The sequence below is a fragment of the Dermacentor silvarum genome, chromosome 1 (genome assembly GCF_013339745.2).
Source record: "Dermacentor silvarum isolate Dsil-2018 chromosome 1, BIME_Dsil_1.4, whole genome shotgun sequence".
NCBI lineage: Eukaryota > Metazoa > Arthropoda > Arachnida > Ixodida > Ixodidae > Dermacentor > Dermacentor silvarum.
This window is the reverse complement of record NC_051154.1, coordinates 232,697,259-232,715,657: the sequence shown is the minus strand read 5'-3', so window position 1 is coordinate 232,715,657 and position 18,399 is coordinate 232,697,259. Positions and strand designations below refer to the sequence as shown.

General features: G+C 45.7%; 2 protein-coding genes across 2 annotated transcripts; both read right to left on the bottom strand.

Annotated features, from left to right (window-relative positions):
* Positions 1–78: 78 nt before the first annotated feature.
* Positions 79–1,608, bottom strand: LOC119436902 (uncharacterized). Its single transcript, XM_037703939.2, has 2 exons — positions 1,511–1,608; positions 79–1,210 (listed from the first exon to the last, which is right to left on the bottom strand). Exons 1-2 carry the CDS (start codon positions 1,514–1,516, stop codon positions 305–307), a joined length of 912 nt encoding a protein of 303 aa, XP_037559867.1. The 5' UTR covers positions 1,517–1,608; the 3' UTR covers positions 79–304.
* A 12,773-nt stretch (positions 1,609–14,381) lies between these two features.
* Positions 14,382–16,492, bottom strand: LOC119436903 (acanthoscurrin-1). Its single transcript, XM_037703941.2, has 2 exons — positions 16,410–16,492; positions 14,382–15,754 (listed from the first exon to the last, which is right to left on the bottom strand). The coding sequence occupies exons 1-2, from the start codon at positions 16,413–16,415 to the stop codon at positions 14,879–14,881; spliced, it is 882 nt and encodes a 293-aa protein (XP_037559869.1). The 5' UTR covers positions 16,416–16,492; the 3' UTR covers positions 14,382–14,878.
* Between the last annotated feature and the right edge of the window lie 1,907 nt (positions 16,493–18,399).

The following is an 18,399-nucleotide window of genomic DNA, read 5'->3' as shown; positions in this document are numbered from 1 at the left end:
TCTATCGTAAAAGCACGAATTCCACCATATGTTTTTGAAGGAGAGAAATAAGTAGACATTTCAAATAAAAGAGCTTTATTTTTTAATTATACAGATCTAACGCATTATGAAAATTGATGTTCGCAAAACATATTCAATGCGATATGACAAGCCCCATGAGAAGGAACAGACTGAAGAATAATATCAAGAGGTGTTGAGTCTATACTGTTCTTGGCACAGCACCATCCCTGCTACAAAGAACTAAGAAAAAGGACACAACTTCATAGAAGCTAACTGGTGGTTTTTAACCAATTGACAGTGTTCTTCAGCCGTGCAGGCCCACACCACCAACGCCGACTCCCGCTGCCTTTCCATACGAGGATTGTCCAAAGCCCGATTGGTGCCCAGCAGCTCCATTCTTGAAACCGGATGAGCCCTGCTTGTGGCCAGATCCAAACGCCTTGCTGTCGCTGGCCGAGAATCCAGAGCTGTGGCTGTAGCCCTGCTTGTTGTTGAACGCGTTCACCCTGCTCTGAGAAGCGCCACTGGCGAAACTTCCAGATCCCTGGTTGTGACCGGACGCGCCCCCCTGGAATCCGGCCTGGTGTCCTCCGGCTGAAGAACCATGCGCTGATTGGAAACCTCCACCGAGGCCGCGGCCAAGGCCGGTACCGACGAGACCTGAGTTGCCTACGACTCCGGTTCCCAAGGCTCCCGCTCCAGCGACTCCAGGTCCCACGAGGGCCGGGCCAGCGAGCCCAGCGCCTCCAAGACCGGCTTCGCTAAGACCGACACCGCCAAGACCAGCGCCTCCAAGACCAGCTCCGTCAAGACCAGCGCCTCCAAGACCGGCTCCGCCAAGACTAGCTCTGTTAAGACCCACTCCGCCATAACTAGCCCCAGTCAGGCCGACGCCGCCGAGCCCAGCTCCTCCGAGACCACTGCCGATCACGCCAGGAACCGGCCCCGCGAGACCAGCTCCCCCGTAACTGGCGCCGCCCAGTCCAACTCCGCCGAGTCCAGCTCCTCCGAGACCAGTGCCTCCGATACCGGAGCCCACCCCAGCACCGTAGCCGCCGCCGACACCTCCAAGTCCGACTCCAGCACCCAGGATGCCTCCACGAGCTTCAACTTCTTTCTTCTCCTCTTTCTTGCTCTCCTTGCTTTTTGCAGCGTCCTCGGCAAGCACAGAGCAGGCAAGGAGGGAGCCAAGGACAGCGGTGGCGAAGAACTGCATTGGCACATGCAAAGGGTGGTAGAAATCCCCATTTGCAAGTAAAATGCCCAAATTGTCATTTTCAATTAATTATCACAACACTTAAAATCTTCATTTTCGCCAAAGTGTACAGCGATTTGATATGGGAAGAGGACGCTAATGGTAAGCAAGAAATAGAAAAACAGAAATCCCAGAAGATACTTTTTACGTTGACGGCATGCACAAAATATTAGCCAACATTTCGAACTATAAAAAAATACGAACTGGCATCTTTTAATAACTCATTTCTTCTTGACAACCATATTGTTCACTTACCTTCATTGTAGCGGATGTCTTGTTTCAATTAGCACGGCTTTTCAATTGAGACGTGTGTATTTGGCTTCAGAATCTGTCTTTGGTGTCGACTGATGTCCAGAAGTGAACTCAGTGGCTTTTTATACCTGTTCTATGGCTAAATTATGAGGGAAAAAAAGAAGCTTAAAAAAATGAGGTGGTAGAAAGCTCTAAGAGTAGTTGTACATATCAGTTGCGCTTCGGCCAAGCAACAAACAAACCGTTAGCGTTTGAAAATTACCGCTCGCTGGCGTTCTCTGAAGTAAGCCATCACTTCCTTTGAACTTTTCGAGCTTCGTCGGTCCATTTCACTTGGTATCAGGGTTCTTTCCATTTTGCCAAGAAAGCTGGAATGACGCCAGAGTGACCTTGGCCTCGAAAGTGCTTACGCTAGCAAAGGCGTCCTTGCACTACTGATGTACCGTGCTGATTGCAGCAATTACAAAGACTTCCTACTTCTTACCATCCGCTAGCAGACAGCGCTCTCGTTCTTGTGACATAGACCATTTCCCACAATCCTGCATAGCAGCTGTAAGAACTCATTGCGAGCTTCCGTCCCCTGGTTTCTCTCGGTACTGACGCTGAGATTTCAGTATAACTGCTACTGGTCAGTCCTATCTGCGTTTTGCGTTTGAACCAATCGGGATAAGGAATCTTATAGAACGACTCACTTGTTGGCAATGGTGCTCAGCACTGACAAAAAAAAAAAATGTGAGAAGATGCGGCGTGAAAGTCCCAGAAATTGTAAAACAACAATAAAAAATTACTGCGGAAACTCGCTAGTGGGACTTCTCAGATACTGCGTAAGCATTCTTTTCAGTCACTCATCTTGCACATATGCGTCTCTGACTTATCCGAATGCCTCTGGTCGTATGAGGGCGACGTTTGCTCGGTTTCTCTTCTTTTGTTTGATAATTAACCTTAATTTCTTCATTCATTCACTGTATCGGCCGTTGCTCCGGTCGATCAAACAAACAGCACGCGTGTCAAGACAACATTGAACAGCTTTTATTGAGCGTCGGTGTTTATAGGGCACTCGGTCCATAAGAGGGGGGAGTTCGCTATCGTACATGCGACAGCGGCATGATGACGGCTTGCGCCCACTGCTGGTGCGCATGCGTGCGATGCGATACATTCACTATTAAGGGTGATATTCTTAGTTAAATATACAATAAATTATTCTGTATGACCCTAATTAGGCTTCGACCATCTTAATTACCCTAAATCAATCCAAGTACCCTTAATTACTATTGATTGGATTCATGTGCGTGCGTATGTGTGTGTGCGTGCGTGCGTTCGTGCGAGCGTGTTACCCCGTAAGAACGCTTGTGATTACAAAATTATACCTCTTCATCCATATTTTTGCGTGTATTTATGCAAGACACTTATATTAATCATTTGCACGAATTAATAACAGACTAATCCGCCATTTTCACCCTTGTACTTTCTTTATGCGAGATAATGGGGGCAATGTGAGGTATTAGTAATTGAAATTCTAACGAAATAGCTCCCTTTTGTCAATTTAACATTCACATGAAATTATCTCTTTGGTTAGAAAGCGCGAGACAGCTATATTATTTCCGCATAAAGCCTAATTTACATATTACTGTCACACCAACCACCATTATCGTATGTCGGTAAACGTTTTTGCGATAGCAATTATATAGACACTTCAACCGGATTTCTGCCGTCGCCGTCGCCGTGAGGTTCCGTATAAAGTCCAAGGACGATAAAATCGTCACCGCGCGCCGTATGCGCGAGTGAAAGCGTGCGGTGGACGCGCGCTATCACGGAGAGCGAACGCACGGAGGAAAGCAAACGCGACTGCCGTCGCGCGAGAGGCCGTGGGGGTATGGGAGGGAGGGAGGCGGGGCGACGCTGTGCTGCGGCACCAAATGCGTATCTTGCAACCGGGCGCAAGGGGAACTGGCCACTCAATCTCCCACGCGAAAGCAAGAAAGCGGGAAGGCAGCGCGGGGGGGGGGGGGCAGCTTCTACTCTGCCAACAAACACGCGCTTGTACTTTGCCCTGCGGTGGCAGTCGCCCGCACCGTCTCTTAAAAGCGATCTCCACACGGCTTTGACTTTTGTATGCTCTGTGCATTCGCCGCTCAGTTTCCGTTGGAGTGATAGACCGCACGAACCTTCGCTCGCTGCGGCGGCTGCGCTTGCTGCCAGCGTTTTGACAGTCGTTGTATGCGGTCATTCAGTGTGATCATTCATGTTTGCTTCTGCGCGCTGACACCACGCTTGTTAATTCAGTTAGTAAGCAAACGTGTCCAATTATGCAGCCGATAAAACTACTATCTCTACTCGGAATAGCTCTCTACTAATTTGCTATCGCAATTGATGCTTCGCCTTTCGGGCGAAACTGCGACATTTTTTGTGTGTTCGCTCCTTCATCTTTATGCTTGTTTTGGACACTGCTTTGTATATGCTATTTGCGTTTTTTCCGCCTTTTCTCCTTGGCCTTTAGGCAGGGACTTCCTTTCGCTACGCGAATTCTAAAGCGGCGAGCATAAACCAGCGATGGGTGGATGTCTCACACGTTTTCTTGCCAGGGAAGTGCTTGTTCACACGACCACACAACGTCTGCAAAGACAACTTCTTCCTGAGTGAGTTGAGGGTGTGAGTGGGGCGGGGACCCTGAGCACCGCACTCCAACGTGTCACCCGTCGCGGGAGGGGAGCAGGAGGAGCGTCGATCGGATTGCTTCAATTTTTCGTTGGCACAATCTTCTGGATCGGCCCACATTTTGACGTATGATGATGTGTTAATTAATTATAAATAATTTCTGGGCGATATTGCCAAAATCTCGATTTGGTTATGAGGCACGCCGTGGTGGGGAGAAGCGTACGTGTCGTACAGGATTTTTGCAGTTTTTGTCTGAGGGTCAGACAGGGAGATGTGCAATTGCACAAAGTTTTTCCGGCGACAAAGTTGTTCCGGGGCAACGGAACGGTCTCATTTATATGTTGGTCAAGTAGTAATTAAGTTATTTTTATTTCGTGAAAGTTGTGACCCGTTCTTGCAAACAGTATGTCAAGTAAGGCTTGGGCGACTATTACCAGAATTTTTGGCATGCACGCAGAATATGCCTGAAGTGTTTCAAGGGTTTTTTTTTAGAGCAAGTGGTGTGCAGTGTACGTTTGTCTGGTGTACTATTTTCGCCTAAATACCTGTTTGTGGTTAAGAGAAGAATTCTCTATATCGAAATATTATATAATGTACTCCCCGACCATGTGTACAAAGCCATATACAGTGGAGGCCCGTGTCAGAACGTACTAATATTGGTCGAAAGAATGCAGGTGCCACTAGGTATAAAGTCTAGCTTTTTTTAATTACACGCAGTAATAAAACTTTCTGTGGGCCTAGTTGGTGCATACTTGATAAAACTTTTTAAAGCGCAAACAAGAGACGAGGCACAAAAGGAAGGTCAAACACAGGACAGGCGCTTGTCACCTGTCAGCGCCTGTCCTGTGTTTGACCTTCCTTTTGTGCCTCGTCTCTGGTTTGCGCTTCAAAAAGTTTATCAAATACATACAGGAACGCGTTCTGTCGCAACTTCCTTAGAAGAAATGATTTTTTATATGCCATAGGATTCACACTGCTTCATATGTACGCAACCCGAAAGAATAGATCGCGTTTTCCTTCGTTGCAGGAAAGTGGTTTACTTCTGGGACCTTTTACAGCCCACAATAAAGAAAGATCTTCCTTTGGATCCTCAGGGTATCGGTAGTTAGCAACGGATAATAAACACGTAACACCCTTCACCCTTCCACGTAACACGTGGAAAACACGTAACACGTAACACGTGGAAAACACGTAACACGAAACACGAAACACGTAACAAATACCTTCCACTTGACCAAAGCTCAAGCTCTTCCCACCCACGATATGAGGGCGCGCCTGCCCCAGAGCTGGACGCTCCCTTCTCGGAAGCTGAGATCAGGGAAGTGCTGCATAATCTTAACGGAAGGTCTGCCCCAGGCCCCGATGGAGTCACAAACCGGCTCTTAAGAAATTTGGACGACAAAGCCATTCATTCCTTAGTGAACGAGATAAACAGGGTATGGGAGGAGGGTGTCGTACCGGACAGTTGGAAAAAGGCCACAGTGGTTCTAATCCCCAAGCCAGGTAAATCACCTAGCTTGGAGAACCTCCGTCCTATCTCCCTTACTTCTTGCATTAGCAAAGTAGCGGAACATGCAGTGCATAACAGGATATCGAGACATATCGAGCGGAATGAGCTATTCCCGTACAATATGGTGGGTTTCAGGCCCTCGCTTTCCACGCAGGATGTCATGCTCCTGCTCAAAACGCAGATCATAGACTCTCAAAACAAAGATGTAAAAGGGGTACTCGCACTAGATATCTCCAAGGCCTTCGACACAATTAGACATGACTACATCCTTAAGGAGATGTCGGCCTTGAACTTAGGAGTTAAATTCTTCTCCTTCGTTGAATCTTTCCTTGAGAGCAGGACGGCGGTCATAAAGTTGAGGCAATCAGTGTCGGAGTCTTTCACACTCGGAAGAAGGGGCACACCCCAAGGGGCAGTTATCTCACCACTTCTGTTTAACATAGCAATGCGCAAATTGTCGGAAAGCCTTGCAACAATTGCTAATGTTGGTCATGCATTATATGCTGACGACATTACAATCTGGTGTCCCGGAGGATCGGAGGCGACGGTCGAACAAGCTCTACAGGAGGCTCTAGACGTTACAGAGTCTTTCCTGGACGGTACGGGACTTGCACTATCGCCTGGAAAGTCGGAACTCCTGCTGTACAGACGGGCTAGACGAGGTGCTAGGGGCCTCACCCCACTCGATCAGGTGCCCATTAGCGTTCGTACCAGGGATGGGTATACCATCCCTAGAGTAGACTCTATCAAAATTCTAGGGCTTTTATTAGACTCGAAGGGCTGCAACGCAAAGTCTATAGCTCATCTCACCACGAAAACAGAGAACATTCTCAGCTTAATTATGAGAGTGTCCAACAAGAAAGGCGGCATATGCGAGGATATACTCCTTAGGGCTCACCATGCTTTCCTCATGAGCCATGTCATTTACATAGTTGCGGCCCTCAATTGGACAAAAACAGAGAAAGATAAATTAGATACGCTCATGCGCAAAAGTGTCAAAAAGGTGCTTGGTATTCCAATCACAGCTAGCACAGAGAAACTCATGAAGTTGGGAGTACACAACACCACTTCGGAGTTAATTGAAGCGCAAAGATCAGCACAAATTATTAGATTATCGAACTCCAAAGCAGGCAGAGGACTGTTGGATGCGGCAGGCCTCCGTCCTAGTTTTAATCAGGGAGAAACCACGCAACTTGATAATCAAACAATGAATTCCTTTATTGTAGACCCTTTTCCACGAAACGTCCACCCACAACACAATAAAGGTCGAAGATTGGCAAGAGCTAGGGCTTTCCTAAAGAACTTATCCGGAACGGAGACCTTTGTTGACGCGGCGCGACACACGAGCTCCGACAAGTTTTCCGTAGCTATAGTCAATGACAGGGGAGATCTCCTCTCGGCAGCTTCGCTAAAGACCTCATTGGTCGACGTGGCGGAGCAGGCTGCTATAGCTCTCGCATTACTTGATACAACACGCACTACAGTTTACACGGACTCCCGAGCGGCAATTAGAGCGTTCGCATCGGGATTGATAGCCAAACAGGCAGCCAGGATTCTCGACGGCAGACCCCCCTCAGACACTATTCATCACATAGTCTGGTTCCCAGCACACATGGGATCAGACGTATTACCGGGTCACCTGAACCCCAATGAGATAGCCCACGACCGTGCGCGAGGTTTCATATGCCGTGACGGGATGGTGTCTCGGGTGAGTTCGGGAGAGCTCTTCCACAGTGATCCTCTAGTTACTTTTCAAGAAATCACATCACAATACAGAGGGGATAGGCAGAGTTTTCCCTCCCCCCATAATAAGCTCAACAGATCACAATCTAGCACGCTCCGCATGCTCCAGACGGGGACCTACCCCTCTAGGGGCTTTCTGAACAAACTTCACCCCGACATCGATCCATTCTGCCCAGATTGTGGCACTGAATTTTGCTCATTAAATCACATGCTCTGGCAGTGCCCTGTGTTACAGGATTTTAACCAAGAAGAAGACTGGACGAAAGCCATCACAGATCCCAGACAAGACGTCCAACTCCTGGCTGTCCAGAGGGCCCGTGAACGAGCGGAGAGGCACGGCCTCTCTGTTCCGACATGGGACTAGCCAACGGCTAGCAGGCCCGCCTGCCTAGCTTCTCAGGACCTAAATAAAGTGTTTACTACTACTACTACTACCCTTTGACGTTATATTGCTCCCTGGCCTCTGTTGTACATGGCGCTCCCGTATGGCTGGCTTGTATTGCGGTCGAGATAAACGAAAAGCTTGAATGTATTTTCGTGAGCATATTAGTCCTTTTATAGATGCAATTAAATGTCAGGATAGTCCTCCAACAAGACTGATCAGGGTGCAACTGCTAGCAAGCTTAAAATATATTTAAGCGACTATGCCAGCCACGATGTCACCTCAGGCTGTAGGCATTTCCGGCTGGTTATATGTATTACGTTGTCTTCATTGTACACATTTTTACATGCGTTATTAACTTTCTGACTTGCCGAAATCCAGCAACAAAGAAGAAAGCGTCCGTAGCGTAATGGTTGGAGTTCGGGCTTCTGCGCTAGCGGTCCTGTCTTCTAATCCGGCCGTGGGGAAAAAATTATATATATATATATATATATATATATATATATATATATATATTGCAATTTACAAATTCTAGTGTATGAGACTGCAAGGCATACCCACTTGAAAATAATTGTGTGGATGACACCATTTCCGAGATATGCGCCGTCAAACTTGCGGTAAAAATTCAGTGTCGTTCCACTTGCTTTCTCAAGAAAACGCCGTTTTTTGCATTGAAGAAAAGTAACTGTCCCGTCAATGCATCTCTCCTCAAAGTTCGGGAAATAATATATCGAAGCTGGTGTCCCATCCCGAGAATTCTTTCCAAGTGGATCCGCCTTGCGAACTCCCCGTCTAGAATTTGTAAAGTGCAATATGTACCATAAGGTAATTACTTAAAAACGGCATTAGTAAATTTTTGTTAATTAGTTGATTATGCACTTGCTTTTTTTGCAAGTAATGTCCACCTCTTCGGGCAGACAAGCTCATCAACTAAGATTATGCTCTCATGCCACTGGCAATTTAAAACAAGAATTGAAAGGTGTCCGTTGTAACACCCGCTCTCTCTCTCTCTTTCTATATATATATATATATATATATATATATATATAGAAGAGAGAGAGAGAGAGAGAGATACAGTTACATCCATTAGAGTTACAGAATGGATACCAAGAGAAGAGAGCGCAGTCGAGGACGGCAGAAAACTAGGTGGGCTGATGAAGTTAGGAAATTTGCAGGTGCAAGTTGGAATCAGCTAGCGCGAAACAGGAGTAATTTGAGATCACAGGGCGAAACCTTCGTCCTGCAGTGGACATAAATATAGGCTGATGGTGATGATGATGATGATGATAATGATGATGATGATATATAAATCCGGATCATCCCAGTGACCAGTAGCCGCAGGGAGCACCTACACACCCAGTAGTACATATCGGCCCACATTTTCAAAGTACACTATATTCGGGATCGGCCCACGAAAAAGGCGATAAATAAAAGATACCCGATAGAGATAAGTGGGGGTAACTGACTAAGAAAGCCACTGTATACCTAAAATAAATTCTCAATGTTTACAAAGAGAGACCCCGACGTATAGCGCAAAGAGGCTATGGTTACGTATATTATCATTATTGTAGCGAGAGCTACATTGGCCGCATTCTCGCCGTTTCGCTGTGGCCGGTGGCCGCACCGCGAGCTGAGCCGTTGCCTAGCAACCGCCGCGGCGTTTGCCGGCGTTTGCGCGTTGCCGGCGCTGCCGGCGTTGCGTCGCCGGAGGAGCCAGCGTTTCATCGTATATATAGAAGGGGCGGCTCGGTGGGATTCGTCGGCAGATATGGAAAGAAAGTCGAAGAGACCTGAAAGAAGCCAGGCTTCGTCGTCGGAACGAAACCAAGAGGAGGCAGCGAGCCGAGGAGACGGAGGAAGAACGAGCCGCACGCCTCGAGAAGAGTCGTAAGTACGAAGCGGCCAGGCGAGTGCATTCAGATGAGGATGGTTCGTCGTCTAGTTCGGCATCTGGGGCCACGGCCACGGATCAACGACGGAATGAAACACCAAGCTAAACAATAACATTAACCGTACCTCCCGCTACGCACACCCAGGCATAGCTGAGTTAAGCCACAGCCAGTTTTTTCAACTATACATTTAAGCACCACATAAAGACAGAGAAAATTAGGCTAGCAATTGCATTCTGAAACGGACGCCAAACCCACGGACTTGAAGAACGAGAAAAAGAAAGCTGAAAAGAGGGTAGGGAGACACAGAACAAGACGTGCATGGTCACTTACAGCTGAGTATAAACAATAAAAATTGCAGCTGAAGAAATAGTTTATTCGCTCTCCACTACTTTGAACGATATCTATAGAAGAAAGCATTTACAAACTTGGTAGCATTTAAATTTCGAGAAAATTCGGTGCAGTGCAGTTTAATGTTGATGTTATGCGCACGTTACTAACCTTGTTTCTCGGCAAACCACTTAGTGCGTTTCTTGAAGCATCACCTCTGTCATGCTCCTGAACATGTCAATTTGCTTGCGTATCAAATGCTAATTCGGCCCAAGCTAGAGAATACAACAGACATAAGGAACCCATCCCACACTTGCCTCGTCAATGAACTCGAAAGTTTTTCAAAATCATGCTACACGTTTCATTCATTCGTTCTATTCATTGGTCACCAGTGTTTCAGTCTTGAAAACGAAATCGGACTTACAACCACTTTTTTTTCGTCGCCGAATAACCACACTCTCTTTTTCATTTCGCGAGTTTTCTATTCCTCAAATAATACCGCACCTTACATGATGCTACTCACATATATGTGAGTAGCATCATGTAAGGTGCGTTATATATATATGTATATATATATATATATATATATATATATCACCCCACTGGTCCCGCACTGCAAATTTATAGCCCGCGCGCTTAAACTGTTAGGTTTTCAACATCCTTTTTCCCCGTGTTTCCAAAGATTGGAAGAACCATTTTCACAATATTGTCGTCAATGCTAGTCCATTATCCTTTACTGAAAACATGTCTCAGCATCCTTCAAACTGATACCATGTGGTAATAAGCTTTCTTTGCTTCTGTTTCCATCACTTTTTAACACATCTTGCAGAGATCTTTCAAGGAAAAAGTTCAGAACTATGGAAAAAATAATGCACCCTAGACAGGCTGCAAGCCTAGGGCTCGTTGGTGCCGCCGGAGAAATGCGATGTTCAAGATGTCCAGGTCTGTTCGTAATTCTTCGCGCTAGACTTTTTAGGTATGATAAATTTTACTGGCTTGTTCCTGAGCCATCATGTCGTTCTTGCGTTTCCGTGATACGACCTCGTAAAACCATGTTCTGCATGCATTAGCAAGGTTTTTACTGTTGCACGCCATTATCACGAAGTCTGGGTGAGGGTAACTTTTATAAAGATGTGTGTTTGACTCCGCATAGGCTCTCTGAGTTGTGATCATTAGAATGTTGCATGGTAATCTCAAAAGATCTACTTACTATTTCGAAAAAAACTTTATCACGGATAACGTGATGCAGCATTGCATGCTCTGTTCTGCTCTTCTAGAACCCTTTAAAAATTCACAAAGTATCCAGTCTTCAGGGCTCCGATATTCGAGTGCTTAGCTGAGACCGCTTGATAATTTTTTAGTGATTTGTTAGAAGAGGACGCACTACAAGTATAAATTTCACTCAGTAATATATCCACTCTCTATATTTAAAATTCATGAAAAAAGAAAGCTATCCTGTTTGCGGTCACACTTGTTTCATAGTCAGAATCACATAGTCAGAATGCCCATATATAGCGTACGACAGAACGTTTCGTCGAAGTCTTCCGAAGCCGAACAATCACCACAATGCGATTTTCCAGGCAACGATCATGTTCGTGAGGCTTTTAATTTCGTTATACAGAAAGGTATAAAAGAATGCACAAATAAGTTTATTTATTGGTCAGCTATTAAAACAAAGAGTTACTACATATGGCCCGAATAATAACTTAATCGGAAAGGAATCTGGTACCCGCAATATGACGCAACTTTATGTCTGCACACCTGTCATGCAGAAAAACTTTCTAGATCTATGTTTTTGGGTCATCAGAGTAAAGAAGGGTTGGCTGCCATGTCCATCTAGCATCACTGTTGGGAACCTCTGTTTTAATGTACTTGTGCAGCACGGTCGTTAGTCTCGGCAGTGAAATCTCTGAATTCGACAACTCCGGTTTTCTAAGAGTAGGATCAATTCTGAAATCATCAGTACTAATCAGTAAGTACACGCAGCCTTTGTTTTCTTCATTGAATCAAAAGAAAGTGGCAACCCCTATGAATTGCGATGCATTTTCATTTCTTTGACACCTGAAAAAGGTTGTGTCCGAAAATAACCTTGCCGTGCCTGTTCTCAGTCTGTAAGCACCAGCGCACATTTAGAATGTATCAGCATATTCGTTACGAATGACTAGCATACAATAAACAAACTCTTCGATGAATTCAACTCACTTTATTGAAAACATTTTGAGTTAGCAGGAAGTCACGGGTAACAAAGGACCTGGTGTAGCTGGTGCAGACGCCTTTCGCTAATGCTGCAAAGCAATAAAGGAAAAAAAGTCGCAGTTTCGGCCCGAAAGTCGAAAGCATCGATTGCGATAGCAAATTAGTGGACAGATATATGAAGTAAGGATAGTAGTTTATCAGCCGTATAAACTTGTAAACATAGGCATGCTAACTAAATTAACAAGCATGGTGTCACGCGCGCACAAGCAAACATGAACGCATCTCCCTCGATGACCGTGGAAACTCGCTGTAAAAACGCTGGAGTGAGTAAGCGTGGCGGCAGCAGTGAGCGAATTGACATTCATGCTTCCACTCGCCTCAACGCGAACTAAGCCGCTAAAACACAGCGCAGGGTGGACTCCGTTCCGCCGCAGATGGCTTTCAAGATATAGCGGCCCGGACGGGCGCGCGCGGCTCCTCGGGCCGCCCGCGCCCTTTGGGCTTCAGAGAGTACGAAGAATTCCGAAATCACCAGTGCATCACTGCAGGTGTGGCTTCCTCCGTTTATAAAAAAGAAAGTTGCACTGCCCGTAAATTGTTCGGAATTTTCACTTCTTTAACGCCTTTGTAAAGTTGTCTCCGAAAGTTTGGCGTATTTGTAAGTCATGACCAATAGCTTCGAACATGACACGCGACTATTCACCAAGTGCTGTTCCGATGGAAGATTGTGTTTCGCGTTACACTTCCAAACGCAATGGCGTGGTCCCAATCTTCCCGAACTTTAAACTCGGTGAGCTCGTTTACCAACAGAAAACGTCCATACTAAGCATAAGTGCTGAGATTTCAAAGACGAATACATAATATCGTTATATATAACGTATAATATACCTATAAAATATAATTCCACTTGATTACGCACGCATCCGTTATTTCCTTAACCACTGCCTTTAGCGTCATTCATAGCGCTGAATTTGTTTTGAGTATTTTACTACACCTATCACTTTTGTTTGAAAAATATACCACACAGTTTTGCCTCTTTTTTACCGAATCTTCGAAGTTTACATTATTCCCATTGGCATCCTGCCAACCACGAATGACGGTTTGCTCGCGACCTGAGGCGAGGTCGTGAGCACCATTATTTGTTTCACCACTATTTGCATCCAGAAATAATCTACTAGAAGCATTTACCTTTCAAAATCTACCTGTCATGTTCTCCAGATCTATTTAGTTGAACCTGTTGACTAATAAGTAATAACTGATCACTGAATCACTGAGTCAGGTTTTTAAGGAATTCCTTTAGAGCCATTGCGCGCAGTCGACAATGACACCCGCCCGTCTAAAGACACTGCTTTCACATATAAAACGAAATAAATTAAATTCTGGGAATATGCGCGCCAAAATCACCATCTGATTATGAAACACGCCGTCGTGAGGGACTCCAGATTAATTTTGACCACCTGTTGACCTTTAACTTGCACTCCATGAACGATACACAGGCTTTTTTTTTCTTGCATTTCACCTCCATTGTTCACAACAAGAGGCCTTATAGTTGTGGAAATTATGCAATCGCATTTCGGTGATTTGTATTGTTTAATTTACCCATCTGCGATCATGGATTTCCAGTTAACAGCTTATGACCTATAAGAACTTCATTACCTTCCGGTTGTGTTACCTCCGGTCTACAATGAAAGGAACGCACGGGTAAATATATCGTTTATAATACCTGGAGCGATATTCCAATCTTTTAACTGAACAGATAGCAAACAGCTGTCAACCCGAGGACTGCGACGTCCTGCAGTGAGATTATGAAGGAAGACAACCGAATAACACAAGAGGAGAAAAATGATATGACAGCTAAAACAGCCGAAGGCACGACGACGACAAAGTAACGACTGCAAGAACACTTAGTAATTCAGTGCAGTCGTGCTCGAACTTGTCATTGAACTCTCCTGAGAGACTCATTCGAGAGCTAACGTATACATGGAGACACTCAACGGCGAAGCACGACAAGTAGTGTATTTTGAGTAGATTCGTTGCATTATTCTAGACATTGTATTCGAAACATATCCTGTAATAATTGCGAATCTCTTGCCCCATATATCATTCTATGACTGCAAAGGAAGTGGCGTTGTTCTTATATTTATTGGCTTAGGTGATTCGGTTTCCTACTTCAACTCTCAAATGTGCCACATTTCCTTTACTGCCCAACCAAACAGTCGTCGCAAAATTAAAGAAAGCTATAAATCCTCGATAGTTTCTCACAGGGGTTCGTAACTCCAAATAGCAGAGAATATCAAGTTCCGATTAGCACTTCCAAAAAGCACTTGCAATTTTTAAAGCGCGACTTCCACCATTTTTTTTTTGAAGGACAGAAGAGTGGACAGCTTAAATAAACAAGTTTTATTTTCATTTAAATAACAATACGGACGCTTTGCAAAGCGCGCACAACAAAATATAATAATGCGATATGAGAAGCCCCATAAGGAACAACACAGGGGGTTTAAAAAAACTTTTTTGAAACCTCCTTTGGAACAACATACTGTAGGATGTCAAGTGGTGTTGAGTTCATAATGTTCTTGACCAAGCGCTGTCTATTACATAATTCAGAAAAAGGAAACACCTCCAAAAAAGCAACCTTGAGGTTTTTGAGAAACTGGCAGGGATCTTCAGCCGTGCAGGCCAACACCACCAACACCAATACCGGCAGCCTTTCCGTACGAGGATTGTCCAAAGCCCAACTGGTGTCCAGCTCCTCCTTTCTTGAAACCGGATGATCCCTGCTTGTGGCCAGATCCGAACGTCTTGCTGTCGCTGGCCGAGAATCCAGAGCTGTGGCTGTAGCCCTGCTTGTTGTTGAACGCGTTCACCCTACTCTGAGAAGCGCCACTGGCGAAACTTCCAGATCCCTGGTTGTGACCGGAGGAGCCCCCCTGGAATCCGGCCTGGTGTCCTCCGGCTGAAGAACCGTACGCTGATTGGAAACCACCACCGATGCCGCGGCCAAGGCCGGTACTGACGAGACCTGAGTTGCCTATGATTCCGGTTCCCAAGGCTTCAGCTCCAGCGAATCCAGGTCCCACGAGGGCCGGACCAGCGAGTCCAGCGCCTCCAAGACCGGCTCCGCTAAGACCGACACCGCCAAAACCAGCGCCTCCAAGACCGGCTCCGCCAAGACTAGCTCCGGTAAGACCAGCTCCGCCATAACTAGCCCCAGTCAGGCCGGCGCCGCCGAGCCCAGCTCCTCCGAGACCACTGCCGATCACGCCAGGAACCGGTCCCGCGAGACCAGCTCCTCCGTAACTGGCGCCGCCCAGTCCAACTCCACCGAGTCCAGCTCCTCCGAGACCAGTGCCTGCGATACCGGAGCCCACCCCAGCACCGTAGCCGCCGCCGACACCTCCAAGTCCGACTCCAGCACCCAGGATGCCTCCACGAGCTTCAACGTCTTTTTTCTCCTCTTTCTTGCTTTCCTTGCTTTTGGCAGCGTCCTCGGCAAGCACAGAGCAGGCAAGGAGGGCGCCAAGGAGAGCGGTGGCGAAGAACTGCATTGACACATGCAAAGGGTGTTACTAGAAACTCCGTCTTACGCATTTTATGCCATTAGCTATGCTACTACGCTATCAATCGATATGAGTCAAGCCTAGTACAAGAAACGTGACCACTGTTCAGCTGTTGTGACTGCACTATGCGCAAAACTGTGTTTGCACAGGGTACACATAGATTCACAATATTAGTAACCTGTGAAAGCGTTACTCCCGAGTTTAATAAAGATTATTGTGAATGCGCCGTTTGGTTAAATGAATCGGACTTGGGAAACTCAGCGTGGTCGAAAACGGCGAAAGATATTTAAAAGAATAAGAGAGGTACTGACAGTGACATTATTCCATATTTAGGGGTGCAAGACATTTGGTCTGAGGACGCTAACACATATTTATATCAGTGGAATAAATCTAGTTTTGTAAGTAATAGGCAATTCAAGGGCACAAGGGCAACGCTAAGTATCTTCATTTTCGTCAATTTTTAAAACGGTTTGATATGGAAAGCGGGGACTAAAGGTTATCAGAATAAAAAGAAGCATAAGAAGATACTTTTTACGTAGTCTGCATAACATTATTCAACTTTTCGAACATTCCAAGAAATATAAACTGGCATCTCCTCATTACTGATTTCTTCTTGACAACCATGTTGACCACTTACCTTCATTGCTACAGATGTCTTGTTTAAGTTCACACGACTTCAAATTTAGCTATGTTTACCTTTAGGATATATCTCTGGTGTCGACTGATACACAGCGATGAACTCATTGGCCTTTTATACCCGTGTTGTCGTTACTTCATGGGGAAAAGGAATGTTTAACAAAACAAGAAGTAGATGTACGTATCAGGTGCGTTTCGTCCAAGCAACAAACAAACCACTAGCGCATAAAAATTACCTCTCGCTGGTGTTCCCTGAAGTGAGCCAGCAATTTCTTTGAACTTATTGCGCTTGTTGAGTTGATTTCCATCCGGAGCAGGGTCCTTTCCCGTTTGCGAAGTAAGATAGACTGACGGAATGGTGACCTTGGCCTCGAAAGTGCGTACGCTAGCGAAGGCGCCCTTACACTACTGATGTACCGGGCTGATCGCAGCAGTTACAACGACTTCCTACTTCTTAACATCCGTTAACATCGCTCTCGTTCTTGTGACAAAGACCATTTCCCACAATTCTGCTTCGGAGCTGTAAGAACTGATTACGAACTGCAGGGCTATGGCTTCCCTCGGTGTCAATGCTGATTTTAGATTAACTCAAGTTGGCGTTTTGCACGTGAACAAATAGGGATTCAGACCATCGAAGAATCAAGGACTTGATCATTTGATCATAATTCAGTTCCAAAATGTTGCTCAGCGCTAAAAAAAAAGTCTGAAAAGATGTGAATGAAAAGCCACGGGGCTAGTGGAAAAAATAATATTGCTGCATAAAAAATGTTTACATCGCATTCTCACTAAACACATACACGCACACACACGCTTTTTACACACACACATACACACAAACACACAGGCACACAAGTACGCACGCACACGGCGCTAATGCCTGTGTCGCTTTTATAGCGCATTTATTTTTATACATCTTTGTGATCGCACTTGTGCGTTTGTGCGACGACTGGTTCAGAACTATCACACAAAGCATGATGGTACTGGAAGATCGGATAATAAGCGCGATAATCGCCAACATATTCAATAACTCACAGCATTTTTGTATTTCGCTATAGCCTTATTGACTTTGGTGGGTGCGAAATATTTGCAGAAAGGGCTTGCAGAAATACGGATTTAAAATGCTCCGTTATATACATTGCGACTTTAACAGTTTTTCATGCTGCAATTTCCACAATGGGAAAACATATCGAATACCAATATAAAGGATTTCGCAGACATTACCTTTAAATTATGGGGTTTAAAGTACCGAAAAATAGAGTGATAGAAGAAAGGAAAGGTCGGCACGTATTAACCAGACATGCGTCCGGTTCGCTGCCCTGCGCCGAAGGAGATAGGATGCCATAAGGACGAAAACAAAGAAAAGATAGAAAGTAGCTGCGCGCATGCGTGAACATGTGCATCAAGTGTATATACCGTCCACAGACATGTCGAATTGAGGTTTTGCTGCAACTTATCGCTTTCCGTGACAGCAACGCACACGGCCATGGTTTGAGGATCTTCCCATACGAAAAGCACAGCAAGCAATGGATGCAGGGGGGTCCAGTACTTGTAAGGTACTTTGAGCTGGCGGTGTCTCCAGAGTAGTAAAAACCGTGCGACGAGCATCAACTACAGTGACTGCAGCATGACGATGATCTGCCGATCTTGAAACTGCGCAGTGGGTTATGAGGGTCGCTGTAGCGGAAGGCTCCGGATTAATTTTGACCTGCCGAGATTCTTTAACGTGCGCTCAAAGCACGGTGTGCGAGCGTATTTGGGCTCCGTCCCAATCCGAGTGCGGCCGCCGTGGCCGGAAATCAAATCCGCTACTTCGTGCTCAGCTGGGCAACGCAATAGCCACTGAGCTACCGTGGCGGGTTCACTCTGACGTTAGGTACTTCATTCTTGAAAGTGGTGCATTGTAAGACACAGTGTAATAGCAAGATGTTATACTTCAGTACTGGGTAACTTCAATTTCGTAACTGCAACATGCCCCTTAAAGCTTTTTTTGT